Here is a 14,269-nt window from a genome sequence, read left to right on the forward strand (position 1 = left end):
TGTGGATTTTTGTCCCGCGTCAAGACAATCAAGGTTTGGGGGGGGGGAAGATTTAGGATACCAAACGGTTATAGAATTCACCCTAGCACGGTGCGATGCCCATCTGAAGTGTGATGAGCGGGAGAGCAAACAAAAAGGTGCATGAGCCTAGGAAGAATCTGTTACATAACTGAAGTATTAAGAGGATACAGAGTGTCATCCTTCTTCTATTATCCCCTTCTGCTATATCGTAGCCTCCATACCCCCAGCCCCATCTACGGAACAGCATTCTCGGCGTTTTGGTAGGGTGTCTTAAATGGCGCAAGGCGGCAGCACTGAACAATCCTCAAACAACCAAAGGTAGGGGCACACGCGAGGTACTCTGGGAGACTCATTGCCGCACATGGCCCACTAGCAATTCTACTCCAACACTTCTGTCCTCCAAGGCGGTACACTCTGTCGAAGCTCGTTGGGTGGAGGAACCGATCGTTATCCAGGCTGGGGTTCTTGTCTATTGGGTTCGAAAAATGATGGACGATGTTTTTATTTTCGTTTCGTTTTGTGGCTCAAAAAGATTGATTCGATACTTAGACACGTACTTGTAAATACCCGTTTGAAAAATATACCCTAAGCCTAATTTTACTCACTCAAAATTATACAGGGTGTTTCTGAAAGATCTGTTCGAATTTATTGGGGGGGGGGGCGAGTTCTTTTGGGGGATTTTGAGTTGAAAATGTTTTATCAGAAACACGTTGTATAGACAGCTATAAGTAGAGTTTACAAATAACTGGGCAAATAATAATATCCTATTTTAAACTTTTTATAATTTAACTTTAATGTTATAAGAAATTGGGGTTGAATTTAAAACAACGATTTTTACCTAAGCCTTGGTGATAACCTTTTAGACCTTTTCTAGTTAATTTGCAATAAAGTGCAGCATTTTTCGTGTGATTCGATATAAAAGATTAGACTTTATATAATTTACATTTCAATTTCGAGTTTAATATAACGATTTTTTCGTTAAGCCTTGGTCACTTGGTGTTACCACTCTTTTAGGCCTAAAAGGCTTTCGTTCACGTTAACCTTTTTGGTATTTTCTAGTTATTTTAAGTGTAGTGTTTTTCGTGTTCATATTTCTAACTTCGACATAAAAGATTGGACTTGATATAATTTTCATTTAAATTTCGAGTTTAAAAATCTCTAATGTTACTTAAGCCTTGGTCGCTTGGTGGTACACTTTTAGGCTTTTAAAGGCTTTCAGGAAATTTAAAAGTTCAGTTTAATAGACTTATTATAAAAATATTTTTAAAAGTGTTTAAAACAGTGAAACTGTTTTCACTAAGCCTTGGTACCACATAGACAACTTTAACTGTAAAAAGTAGGGTTTAATTTGATCTCTTCCATTCTGTAAAGTGGATGTTTTTAGGGTTAAGCCGGGCGTAAAAAAATTAGGGTTATTTACAACATCGCATTTATATCTTGAGAAAAACACTTTCTCTCTTTCTTAAATAGAGACGTTTATAGTTTGAGTTAGAAAAAGAAAACATTTGGTAATTTTCCCTCTTTGAAATCGCGTGTGTGACGAACTCGGAAAAGGAAAAAATCTGGTTAAGTGTCGCCAAACACGGTAGGCCTAATCTCATGAAAATTTGTATTTAAAACAAGTTGGAAGTAGTTAAATTATGCTTAATTAAAAACTACTTCGAGGACGATTACGCTGAGGACCTCGGTTTTCTTTTAACATTGGTTTAATTTATTTTAATGAAAGGTAAAAAATTTAGAACGCTTCACGATTTTGCGTGTCATCCTTGCGCAGGGGCCATGCTAATCTTCTCTGTATCGTTCCAATTTTAGTATATGTAGTGCCGAAGCAACTACAATATTCATACCTTCCCAACTTCTATATATACTCCGTTTTTCAGAAAATCATAAAGTGGGCGTATATGTCAGACAAATTCAAAATATTAAGAAACTGAACCGTTATTTATCATAATTTTCTTTCTATTTGTGTTACAACTAATGTAAACTACTACTTAACCGAAAAATATTACAAATTAAGTTAACAATCAACTTAAAATTGGATGAAATTATGATTAAAAATTTGGAACGCTTCACGATTTTGCGTGTCATCCTTGCGCAGGGGCCATGCTAATCTTCTCTGTATCGTTCCAATTTTAGTATATGTAGTGCCGAAGCAACTACAATACCTACATAATCCCGATGGCTATATATACCCCGTTTTTCAGAACATCATATAGTGGGCGTATATGCCAGAAAAACACTAAATATTAAGCAAATGAATCATAATATTTTATGGTTTCCTTTCCATGTGTGTAACAACTAATGTATACTACCATTGTGCCGAGAAAAAAATTATAAATACTAGTTGATAATTAGTAGTTTCCTTATTACCAGCTAAAATAGAATGTCTCTCAATAAGCTCTGTTACCTCTCTCTCAGTATTCTCATTGGCCATTAAGTGATATAGGGAACAAAAAGAAAAAGAAATAGAAGCTAGGCCTTTTTCTGTTTCTTTTTTATTATTCGTTCCTGGGAGTACGTAACTGAAACGCATCCATCTTCGGAAGATGCTGTGGCATCAAGAGAAGGAAAAAGAGGATGAGAATTTGGGAAACTGCTTTAATTTTTGGGGGGAACAATTCACTCTTTTACGTTCGCTATGTAAGTTTTTTTTTCTTTATTTATTTCTTTAGTTTTTTAGCGTGGCAAGGCTTAAGAGGATGTAAAGAAAATAAGGAATTTATTCCGCCCAATTTTGTTTCCTCACCCATAGTTTCTCTTATTCTTTTTTTTTATCTGAGGATAATATATTTTAGGGTTAGTTGATGCTTCTTGAATTAGGTGTTATTGTCTGTCTTTTCGGTATTTACACAGCGTAGTTGTGCATGTATTAAAGTTATTATTACGCAAAATCTTGTAGACATTGTAAAAAAGGTTTCATGTAATCGGTGTACAAGGAATCTAAGAGTGAAAAGCCTATTGGCCTTAGTATTTACATTTGGTAATCGCTAATCACTTGGTATTACGTGAAATAAGTTTTAAGCGAGCCAAAATTTCAAATTCCATAAACCAAGGCTTAACAAATGACGTGTGCCTGTTGTCGTCTGTCTTTTCGGTATTTACCTGAGAAATATTTAATTAATACTTCGTCTAATATGCAAAAGAATGTTTTTCTTTACCACCGTATTCAGTAATCAGGTGACATTACCTAGAACAGAAGTAAGATGAGACTAGAAGTATCGAGGTAACCAAATTCTTCACTTGGCGAAAGTGAATATTCTGATAAGACACCAACGGTTGGCCCTCTGGTAGCGGTTTCTGAATTTTCCCTCCCAAATGTGAGACGCTCGTGGCGGTAGACGGCCGAACTAATTCAAGCACCCGCGTCCGTGTTCCGCGGCTTTAGGTTGAGGGGAAGGGGGTAGGAAATGTTTTTGGAACTCGACCAATTTTTTTCTCTCTAGTGTAGGCGCGATGGAAGCGGCATAAAATCCTCAAATTTCTTCACTAGTGCCAGGATCTACTACCAATGCTCTTTACTTCTAGTCTCATCGTACTTCTGCCTAGAACTATAAATTTTTAAAACTCGCGGAATACCTAAATTGAAGAACAAAGGCTTAAAAAATATTTAAAATTTATGTCGCACGTGACGACTTATTTCTTTCGTGCGCGCATTTAGACGTAGAGTATAAAGAAGAAATAGTGCAGTTCCTTCTCCTTTTTGTTTCAAATTGACGAGGAGAGAACGAAAAAGTGCCGGGGCACGATTTTACGTTTTGATAATTGAAGGGTTTTAAATTCTCACCGGCCCACCTTTTTCCCATCTAACCCTAGGAAAGTTCCTTACATTTGCATACGGAATTACTAAAAAAACGGTCTCTGATTGGATGACGGACCTTGAAACTTTTAGAGCTTAAGGAAAGAAAAAGAAAAGGGAATTTGAAAAATTTCGAAACAAGCGGTTTTTGATTCTTTGAACAAGTTTTAAGTTACTTCGCATTACATCCTCGTTCCGTTAAGTCTTGGTCCTTTCAAATAACCATCGACGAAAGTTAAAAGTGGACGCGACTTATACAGCTTCAAGAATGTTAGAATTTCTTTTTTTTAATAGGACAGATCACAATGATTATTTGAACTTTATATCTACAATATTAAAACAATTGAATTCACACGCTAGTGCAATTTCTGACACGTTAATATCATAAGTGCATTATTAACCCCTAATAAGTTAAAGATAGGATTTAAAACTATTTCGTGGGTGTACTTGTGAAGTATCAAGAAAATTTAAGTTTCTTGTGATACAAAACCGTGTATCGATGCATTTTCCTATTTAAGCTAATTAATTTCATATAAGATTAAATATTTATAACATATTCATATCATAATAAGATAATGAGAAGATTTGAAGTAATGTCAATTGAAACGATTCATGATCAAGATTTTATAGAAAAATGATGAAATATATTTCAAGGAATTTGATTTCGTCCGTCACTTCAATTTTTAAGCAAAGTAGTTGAAAAATATTTCGGTTATAACAAGGGCTACTGATCCAGTCAACAGCATGAAGAGCAAGTAGAAAGGAACGCTGACGCTACTCAGGTCCAAATCAGTCGTGCTTTTCAACGGTCTCTTCCACTTGACTTGTTCGATTAAGTGATGCTTTTGAAATTCGAGATAATTGAAAACTTGAGTTTCGAACAGAGGTTCCCAGCTGTAATAGAACTCTCATCAAGATCCTTAATCATTTTACCATGAAATTTGTACGGACCTTAGTTGGAGGTTTTCACGCACTTGCGGTGAGCTTCTCAACCAAGAGGTGTTGAAAATGGAGTGCATGTAGTCGAACCCTATTGCGTGTTGTGAAAAGTATAGACCTCGGCTTTCCGCCAAGAACTTTTGACTCTCGGGATCATTTTTCAGGAATTCTCCCATCGTCCAAGTCAGAATTTCATCGGATATTATGAGAGCTTTTTCCCCGGAAAGAATCGGATTGTATCCATCAAGACCCAGATATTCAACACCAGACGTCAACAGATTCTCCTGATCCTGGGCTCCAAGCCATTCCTTTACAACAGGGTTGTGGTCTGCCTGTAGAAGCGCATCAATGACATCAGAATAATGGAGGACTTACCACGGAAGCGCCTAATTACCAAAACTTGAAGGTAGTCGAATGTTCCGCTTTCGCCTACTATTATAGGTTCAATTCCCGATTTGATCAAGTCTGAGAGGGTGTCGATGCAGTTGTAGCTTTCCGTCGAGAACTCCGTCCGCAAGAAACAACCCAAGAAAAGCAGAATGAAAGTCACTCCAATGAGCCACGACGCAGCGAGCAGACGACAAGTTATGTGGGGCAAAACGGATGGAATCGCTACAAAACATAATTATATCATTTACTTAATATCATGATTAGAACGCGAGCCATTAAAGGGTAGACAATATCTGGTAATAGGATCTTTTACACGAGCACTTAACCGCTTACGTTCGGCGCACAAGAGCGACGCGTTCTCCCAGGCATTTTCTAGGGTTTCTTGGGCCATTTTCTTGACAACTTTTTTGGTGGGCAAAGATTTGTATTTGTTGGTTACGATGGAGTGAAAGACGAGCAAAAGTGACAGAAGGACCAAGGCAGACCCCAATAAAATCACCACCTAATTGAAACCTAGAATGAAATACAATGATCCGGGTATTGTACTTGAGGAAAAATTACTTGAGCGTCCATATTTAAGAAAGAAAAGGAAGTGGTCAAGACTTTTTTGGGGGGACCGGACACGATAATTGTTCTGGCCCTCGTGACCACCGGAGACGGACTGAAATATTTCTCTCGACCGTAGAAAAATGAACTTGACTCGGGTTTCATGATAACATGAGCGTTCTAAATGAGAGGGTTAAAAAAGTGCATTTATATATATTTAAAGTGCTATCTCATTTCTGTTTGACGTACTTTGAAAACTTCAGGAGCAATATATATATCATTATAATCGAAAATGCTCACTTTACACCCTTCGAAAATCGATCTAAAATTATCGAAAAAATTAAATTAAGATACTATAATTTTTTATAAGTGTAAATCTAATAATCGCCAGTTTTAAGGTATCGTAGATTCTCAAGTATTCTTGGGAAAACGAGCGAAAACTTGCGCGTTAGCACCATTCTTTCTCGTTCGGCCCAATTACTCGAATCGAATCGCGAGTGGTATGAAAAATACTTCATGTTGAGGGATCGTTTCAGATAATCCGCCAAGAATTTGTTAATTGACACTTGGCTCCCAAACTCCCAAATTTCCTGACAAGAAATATTGAAACTTTAATTTCCATCATGATATTGAATTGGTGGATACGCGACACCGAATGTTGATAATCTCACCAATATTGTCGATACATTTATTGGAGTTTCTTGAGCGTACCATAATGAATGTTTAAAAATCGACTGTAACATTTGAGTTTTGAAAATTCAAATTTCTAGATACTTGTATTTAAAATATCGATAATTTCCCATAAATTCAAATTCAGACTGCGCCATTTTAGTGGTCCAATTAAATCCTACCACAAATTCGTAAATTGAAGACAAAAGTAGCAAGCCTCGTCTAGAAGCGATAATAATTTAACAGAATTCTAAGAATACTTCGTACTCGCCTTTGAGTACTGAGTTTGGGTAACGCGTCAATAATTCCACCCTTAACGTTTCTGTAAACAACACACTCGCTGCTGCGCTTTTAACCGTTGCTAGGGTAACTCAAATGAAAACTGTGAATATTTAAATGAAATCTAGAAGCTTGACGCCATATGAAAGTTAATTTAAGTTCTATGATTAGTTTTTTCGACGCCTCAGAGATTATGGTTAATATTTTTGTAATTTAAACCAAAATCAATGATTGTTGGGAAAGTTTAACGTGGAAAAGATTTCATCAAATTTTCTACGCGAGTAATTTGTATTGTTGTTTATTATGGAAAGGGTATTTCGGTTGGCAGGTTTTCCAATTAGACCACTATTGTCGTTCGAATGCATAGTGGAAAATAATGTAGGTCAGGTTTCAAAGCCCATTCAGACTAGACTAAAATCTTAGGTTCACGTTGGTGAAGTCTCTTTTTCTGGCTTAATTAGACTGTTCACAAGAGATTCGCGGGTTTAGTTTGAAAATTTTCAATTTTATCTGACAGTGTCAAAGTGGCGCCACCTCGTTAGCGCCTTTTCAATCAAGCTTTTTCATGATCGAGTGAGCTACGCTCTAGCAGACGATATATGAAATGTTTTAGGATTATTCGGGTGCTCTTGGTGATATTTGTCATTTTGTATTCGGCCATTTTAGAATTCATAAGTCGTGGCTCAAAAATCACACCGTATACGCGACTCGTTTTAAGTCGTCCGCTCTCGCGTATGTTTGAACAGGGAAATGAACGTGCCAACGCGACCGGAACGAATTTATCGAGGCGACGGACGGGAACGTAAGATTTTACTCCAGTCTGAACGGGCATTTATTCATTTAAGGGTTTTCATAGGAATTCTGGATAAATCAGATATTTCAAAAATTGGGCGAAAGGTGTAAGGTCAGGTATTTGAAAATATGGGGGAAAGGTAAAAGGTCAGAGATTTTAAATCTGAAATTTTCATATGACGTCTGTTTTAAGCCTTGATATAATTTTATCCTGAATCTTCGTGAAGAAAATTCAATATCAGCGTGTTATTATCATTCCGAAATTAGGGTTATTTTACGTTGCTGATCGTGATATTTGGGAAAAAAGCTTTAATGGGTAGCAATAAATTAAAAATTGCGTCGCAGCAAAGATTCAGCTTTCTACGTGAAGAGGTTTAGGCTGGACCTTGATTATCTGTCCCCTATTAAGATATAGACTGTCGTGTTTGTAACGCAGTTGCTTATAACTCCATCCCTTGGAATCAACTTCAGGCCCAACTAAAATCTGCAAATAATTCTACCCATCTGTTTCCAAGCTTTGGTATACTTAATTTCGGAATTATTATTACACAGATGGTCTGCTCAAAGCTTATTGGATTAATCTTTATTTAAATTATGTATTAAGTATTTATTGTTCTACATTTGCGCTGTTCCAGTAACCAAATTTGCTTCTGTGGTGGGCTGAGATTTTTATCATAAAATAAACAAATATTATTAATTTGAGCAGAAAAAGTTCTTTTCCATTTTCGCGGCGGGACATTACATTTTCAGATAGTGTTTATAAAAATTGTTTGATAAATATTTCGATTATAACAACGGCCACTGATCCGGACAACAGCATGAAGAGCAAGTGGAAAGGAACGAAGACTTTACTCAGGTCCAAGGCAACGGTGCTTTTCAACGGTCTCTTCCATTTGACTGTTTCAATTAAGTAACGCTTCTCAAAAACCAGATATATAAAAACTTTCGTTTCGAAAATCACTTTTAGGCTGAAACAAGATTGTTTTGAAACCCCTTAATCAGTTAACTATCAAATTCGTAGTCGTACCGACCTTAGTTGGAGGTTTTCTCTCATTTGCGGACTGCTTCTCAACCAAGAGGTGTTGAAAATGAAGTGCAAATAGTCGAAGCCAACTTCGTGCTGCGAATAGTAAAGACCTCCGTTTTCCACCAAGTACTTATTACTCTCAGAATCAGATGTCAAGATTTCTTCCGGTACCCAACTCATATAGGATTCAACCGTGATTAGAGCAATTTCCCCGAAAAGGATCGGAATGTATCCGTCAAGCGTCATATAATCCGTTACAGCTGCGCTAATCAGTTTCTCTTCATCTTGCGGTTTTTGATTCTTTGAACAAGTTTTAAGTTACTTCGCATTACATCCTCGTTCCGTTAAGCCTTGGTCCTTTCAAATAACCATCGTCGAAAGTTAAAATTTTTGGGTAAGCGACTTCCATATAGTTTCAAGAATATAAGAATTTCTTCTTTTAATAGGAAATAGCTTAATGATTATTTGAACTTCATATCTACATTATTAAAGAAGCTATAGATTTCACATAATAATTCTAATTGAATTCACACGCTAGTCCAATTTTTGACACATTAATATCATAAGTGCATTATTAACCCTTGATAAGTTAAAAGAAGATTTAAAACGATTCCGTTTGAAGTAGAAAGAAAATTTCCAAGAAATCCAAATTAGTGCTAATCTCGAGTTTTATCCAAATGTAATTTTGGTTTATGAGGCTCATGATTCAAAATCTGAATCGATTTAGTTGCTTTTTTTAGCTAATTCGGTAAAATAGTAGTATTCCCCCTCCACGGATTTTTAAAAGTTTGTACTCATTTCTGATAGTAAATGAGGTGAGGAACACGATGCCGTTAAAAATTTCCACCGCAAATGATTTTGAAATTTTTTTTTTTAATTTTTTTTTTATGAAAATTGCAATATTTTGGAAAAGGAGAAATCTAATAGAAACTGAACCTAACCTAACCTGAACCTAACCTAACCTGAACCTAACCTAACCTGAACCTAACCTGAACCTGAACCTGAACCTAACCTAACCTGAACCTAACCTAACCTAACCTAACCTAACCTGAACCTAACCAAACCTAACCTAACCTAACCAAACCTAACCTAACCAAACCTAACCTAACCAAACCTAACCTAACCTAACCAAACCTAACCAAACCTAACCCAACCTAACCTAACCTAACCTAACCTAACCTAACCTGAACCTAACCTAACCTAACCTAACCTGAACCTAAAATATCCCAAACATAATCTAAACAAGTGTATGCGCCCCAAATATCAAATATACAAACAACCATAAGTAATATGTGCTACCTTTTTTTAAAAAAAAAAAAAAAAAACCATTTGCGGTGAAAAATTTTGACGGCATCGTGTTCCCCGCCTCATTTACTATCAGAAATGAGTACAAACTTTTAAAAATCCGTGGAGGGGGAATACTACCATTTGGCCGCTAATTCGGTTCATACGCTTAAATATTTTTAGTTATATTCATATCGTAATAAAATAATGAGAAGACTTAAAGTGACATCAATTGAAACGATTAGTGATCAAGATTTTAGAAGAATGAAAATATATTTTTGTTTGTGGTTTCATGGAATTGGATTTCATGTCCTTCACTTCAGCCTTTAAGCAAAGTGGTTGAAAATTATTTCGGTTATGACGGCGGCTACTGTTCCTGACAACAACATGAAGAGCAAGTAGAAAGGAACGCTGACGCTACTCAGGTCCAAGGCAACGGTGCTTTTCAATGGTCTCTTCCATTTGACTGCTTCAATTAAGTAACGCTTCTCTAAATCCAGGTATTCGAAAACTTGCGTTTCGAAAATCACTTTTAGGCTGAAACAAGACTATCTATCTTCAAGCCCCTCAATCAGTTTCCTATCAAATTCGTACCTACCTTAGTTGAAGGTTTTCGCGCAATTGCGGACTGCTCCTCAACCAAGAGGTGTTGAAAATGAAGTGGAAATAGACGAAGCCAACTTCGTGCTGCGAATAATAAAGACCTCCGTTCTCCACCAAGAACTTTTTACTCTCAGGATCAGATGTCAGGATTTTTCCCATTATCCAATTCAGATTGTTATCCTCAGTGATTAGAGCGTTTTCCCCGAAAGTAATCGGAATGTATCCGTCAAGTTTCGTATAATCCGTTGTAACACGAATCAGTTCCTCTTCATCTTGCGCTTCTAACCATTCCTGAACTTCTGGGTCTTGGCCTGCCTAAAGATGCGCACCAATGACGTCAGAAGAATAGATTAACTTAACGCTGAAACGACTATCTACCAAATATTTTAGAAAGTAGAGAGTTCCGCTTCCTTTTATCATTATCGGTGCAATTCTCGATTTGATCAAGTCCGAGAGGGTGTCGATGTAATTGTAGCTTTCCATCGTGAACTCCGTCCGCATGAAACAACCCAAGAAAAACAGAATGAAACTCACTCCGATCAGCCACGACGAAGCGAGCAGACGACAAGTAATGTGCGGCAAAATGGAGGGAATCGCTATAGTGAACATAATTATTCTATTAGCTTAGTATCATCAAAAGTTCATCTAGGTTCCATAAGTTTGTCACTGGTTACTGAGAGCTTGTCATGAAGTGACGTTGGTGAAAGCGACGCCTGGTGAGGCGCTGTCAAAGGCTTAGTATAGTACAGACTAAATAGGAAGATAGACTGCAAAACCGAGAGTAGTCAATTCTTGCGTCGTTCACGAACCAGCTCTCAGTAAGTCTCAGGCTCGCGATAACACGAATTCCTTTCAAATATAGGCGAGCACTTGATCGCTTACGTTCAGCGCACAAGAGCGACGCGTTCACCCAGACATTTCCCAGGGTTTCTTGGGCCATTTTCTTGACAACTTTCTTGGTGGGCAACGATTTGTATTTGTTGGTTACGATGGAGTGAACGACGAGCAAAATTGACAGAATGACCAAGGTTGACCCCATTAAAATCAGCACCTATTTGAAAAAGGAATGTAATCCAATGATTATTGTATTGTACTTGAGCAAAATTTACATCAGTGTCCATATTTAAGAAGGCATAGGTAGTGGTCAAGACTTTCTTTGGGGGACCGGACACTATAATCGTCCTAGCCGTTCTGATAGCTGGAGATGGGCTGAAATATTTCTCTCGACCGTAGAAAAATGAGCTTGACGTGCTTCGTATGATAGCATTGACATTCTAAATGAGAGGATTATTTAAAACGTGTTATTATGTGTGTTTAAATTTTTTCTGATTTCTTTTTGACGTACGTTGAAAAATTCTGGAGCATTATAAATTTTATGAGACTGGTCAACGTTCACTTTATGCCCTTCGTAAATCACCCTAAAATCATTGAAAAAATCAAATTACTGTAAGAAATAAACATATTATAAAAGTCTTGTGAAAAATACTTCATGTTGGAGGATCGTTTCAAATAATCCGAAGCAATTTTGTAAAATGACGCGATGCTCTCAGTCTCCCAAGTTTCCTGACAATAATTATTCGACATCATAATTAATCGACATCAGGAAAAAGTATTGTTGATAAACTCACCGTAATTGTCGATATATTTATTGGAGTTTCTTGGGTATACCTATAAAGAGAAATTTTAAAAATTGTCGGTAACATTTAAGATTTCAAATTCTAGCTACTTGTATTTAAAATATCGATTATTTCCCATAAATTCAAATTCTGTTTCCGCCATTCTTTCGGTAAACTTAAATCCCAGTACGAATTCGAAAATTGAAGACAAAGCTAACGAGCTTCACCCACAAAATTATGAGAAGACTTAGTACTCGTCTTTGAGTACAGAGTTTGTTTTGCGTCAGTAACACCACTTTAACTTTTGTTGTTGTAAACCACACATTCGCTGTTGCTAGGGTAACTGAATTGAAAATAGTGAATATTTAGAAAAAAAACTTGAAGATTGACACGATATAAAAGTAAATTTAAATTCGATGATAACTTTTTTCGACGCCCGATCGAATCTGGTCAATATTTTTGCAATTAAACCAAGATGACAAGAGTTGCGAAAGTTAAACGTGGGAAAGATATAATCAAATTGTCCAATTCGGGAATATTTGCCAATTCTAAAATTATTTTTCTACTATTGTTTATCATTGAAAATACATAATGGTTGTCAGGTTTTCCAATTACACAACTATTGTCGTTCGATTGTTTAGTGGAAAATAATGTAGGTCATGTTTTAAGGCCGATTCAGACAACACTAAAATCATCATACGATTACGTTGGTGAATTATTTATGCTCGCTTTATTAAACTGTTCACACGTGACTACGTCTAGGTAAACGATTTGAGGGTTTAGTTTGAATGAAAATTTTCAGTTTCGTCGGGCAGTGTAGCGCATTGTAAATTAGTAACACGTGGAAGTGGTATATATTTACGTAATAGCGCTTTATTAATATGACAAAATTACGGACCCGGTTTTAATTCTTTTTTTAATTAAGACATGTTTTACAATTTAGTCTTTGAATTTAAATCAATTAATTAAAATTCCACTCGTGTGAAACATTATTTTTCGAGTCCCTACACTATTTGTCAAAATCAACGATAGTATTTCAGATTTGAAAATTTGTATTTTATTTGTATCGACCATTTTCATTTAATTCAAATACAGTTTGAGCTACATTTTTCAAGTCTAAAACGTTAAACTACGAATGTGATTTTGCCGTGCTATGCAAAATATTCTATCGATAAGTTTTGTATAATTTGCAGACGAAACGAAAGCTGTTAATATCTTTTTCCAGTTTATTTTAATGCGAGGCAATTAAGTAAATCTTAATTAGTATGCTAGTTTAGTGAACAATTAATCGAGTATAATGTTTATTACTTATACTACTATCATAAATCTCCTTTGTGTTATGACATTTAATTTTTCAGATAAGTTTTAAGCAAATTGGTTAAAAAATATTTCTGTTATGACGGCAGCTACTGTTCCTGACAACATCATGAAAAGAAAATAGAAAGGAACGCTGATGCTACTCAGGTCCAAATCAGTGGTGCTTTTTGACGGTTTCTTCCACTTGACTTGGTCAATAGAGTAATGATTATCCAAATGTAGATACTTGAAAACTTGCGTTTCGAATATTGGTTCCCAACTGTAATAAAATTCTCATCAAGACCCTTAATCATTTTACCATGAAATTCGTACCAACCTTAGGTGGAGGTTTTCGTGTAATTGCGGTGTGCTTCTCAACCAAGAGGTGTTGAAAATGTAATGCGTGTAGTCGAATCTAATTGCGTGCTGCGAAAAGTATAGACCTCCTTTTTGCGCCAAGAAAATTTTACTCTCGGGATCTGATATGAGGATTTCTCCCATCGTCCAAGTCACAAAAAAATCGACTATTATGAGAGCTTTTTCCCCCGAAAGAATCGGATTGTATCGATCAAGATCCAAATAGTCTTCAATAGACGACAACAGTTTCTCCTCATCCTGTGCATCAAGCCATTCCTTGACAACTGGGTCCTGGACTGCCTATAGATGCGCACCAATGACATCAGAGTAATGGAGGACTTACCATGGAAGCCCCTAATTACCAAATATTTCAGATAATCGAGAGTTTCGCTTTCTTTTATGATTATCGGTTGAATTCCCGATTTGATCAAGTCCGAGAGGTTGTCGATGTAATTGTAGGTTTCCGTCGTGAACTCCGTCCGTAAGAAACAACCCAAGAAAAACAGAATGAAAGTCACTCCGATCAACCACGACGCAGCCAGCAGACGACAAGTAATAAGGGGCAGAACGGAGGGAATCGCTGCAAACAGAAGTGGATCATTTTACAGCTCCCTAGAAGTACTGGACGATATAACATCGTCGTGCATCAGCATT

At 36.5% G+C, this 14,269-nt stretch overlaps 2 protein-coding genes and 2 non-coding genes across 4 annotated transcripts; all 4 read right to left on the reverse strand.

Annotated features, from left to right (window-relative positions):
* Nucleotides 1-1,750: 1,750 nt before the first annotated feature.
* Nucleotides 1,751-1,857, reverse strand: LOC149718340 (U6 spliceosomal RNA). Its single transcript, XR_016381403.1, has one exon. It is a non-coding gene; the product is annotated as a U6 spliceosomal RNA (small nuclear RNA).
* A 217-nt stretch (nucleotides 1,858-2,074) lies between these two features.
* On the reverse strand, nucleotides 2,075-2,181 carry LOC149718341 (U6 spliceosomal RNA). Its single transcript, XR_016381407.1, has one exon. It is a non-coding gene; the product is annotated as a U6 spliceosomal RNA (small nuclear RNA).
* A 5,736-nt stretch (nucleotides 2,182-7,917) lies between these two features.
* LOC149718342 (uncharacterized) lies at nucleotides 7,918-8,672 on the reverse strand. Its single transcript, XM_089867316.1, has 2 exons — nucleotides 8,464-8,672; nucleotides 7,918-8,400 (listed from the first exon to the last, which is right to left on the reverse strand). The coding sequence occupies exons 1-2, from the start codon at nucleotides 8,637-8,639 to the stop codon at nucleotides 8,190-8,192; spliced, it is 387 nt and encodes a 128-aa protein (XP_089723442.1). The 5' UTR covers nucleotides 8,640-8,672; the 3' UTR covers nucleotides 7,918-8,189.
* A 1,397-nt stretch (nucleotides 8,673-10,069) lies between these two features.
* Nucleotides 10,070-11,837, reverse strand: LOC149718343 (uncharacterized). Its single transcript, XM_089860801.1, has 6 exons — nucleotides 11,692-11,837; nucleotides 11,456-11,620; nucleotides 11,229-11,397; nucleotides 10,725-10,942; nucleotides 10,342-10,661; nucleotides 10,070-10,280 (listed from the first exon to the last, which is right to left on the reverse strand). The coding sequence occupies exons 2-6, from the start codon at nucleotides 11,465-11,467 to the stop codon at nucleotides 10,070-10,072; spliced, it is 930 nt and encodes a 309-aa protein (XP_089716927.1). The 5' UTR covers nucleotides 11,468-11,620; nucleotides 11,692-11,837.
* Between the last annotated feature and the right edge of the window lie 2,432 nt (nucleotides 11,838-14,269).

This window comes from Phalangium opilio, unplaced genomic scaffold (genome assembly GCF_054372755.1).
Source record: "Phalangium opilio isolate 3A_F unplaced genomic scaffold, DU_Popi_V2 ptg000002l_1, whole genome shotgun sequence".
Lineage (NCBI taxonomy): Eukaryota > Metazoa > Arthropoda > Arachnida > Opiliones > Phalangiidae > Phalangium > Phalangium opilio.

What these genes read in the sequence shown, in the direction of transcription:
- LOC149718342 (XM_089867316.1), bottom strand. Translation starts at nt 8,639, where the DNA reads ATGAGTTGGGTACCGGAAGAAATCTTGACATCTGATTCTGAGAGTAAT. An exon ending in AGAGAAAACCTCCAACTAAG is followed by an intron (nt 8,401 to 8,463) that starts GTCGGTACGACT and finishes ATCTTGTTTCAG; the next exon opens with CCTAAAAGTGATTTTCGAAA.
- LOC149718343 (XM_089860801.1), bottom strand. An exon ending in TCTACTTTCTAAAATATTTG is followed by an intron (nt 10,662 to 10,724) that starts GTAGATAGTCGT and finishes GCGCATCTTTAG; the next exon opens with GCAGGCCAAGACCCAGAAGT. An exon ending in CGCGAAAACCTTCAACTAAG is followed by an intron (nt 10,281 to 10,341) that starts GTAGGTACGAAT and finishes GTCTTGTTTCAG; the next exon opens with CCTAAAAGTGATTTTCGAAA.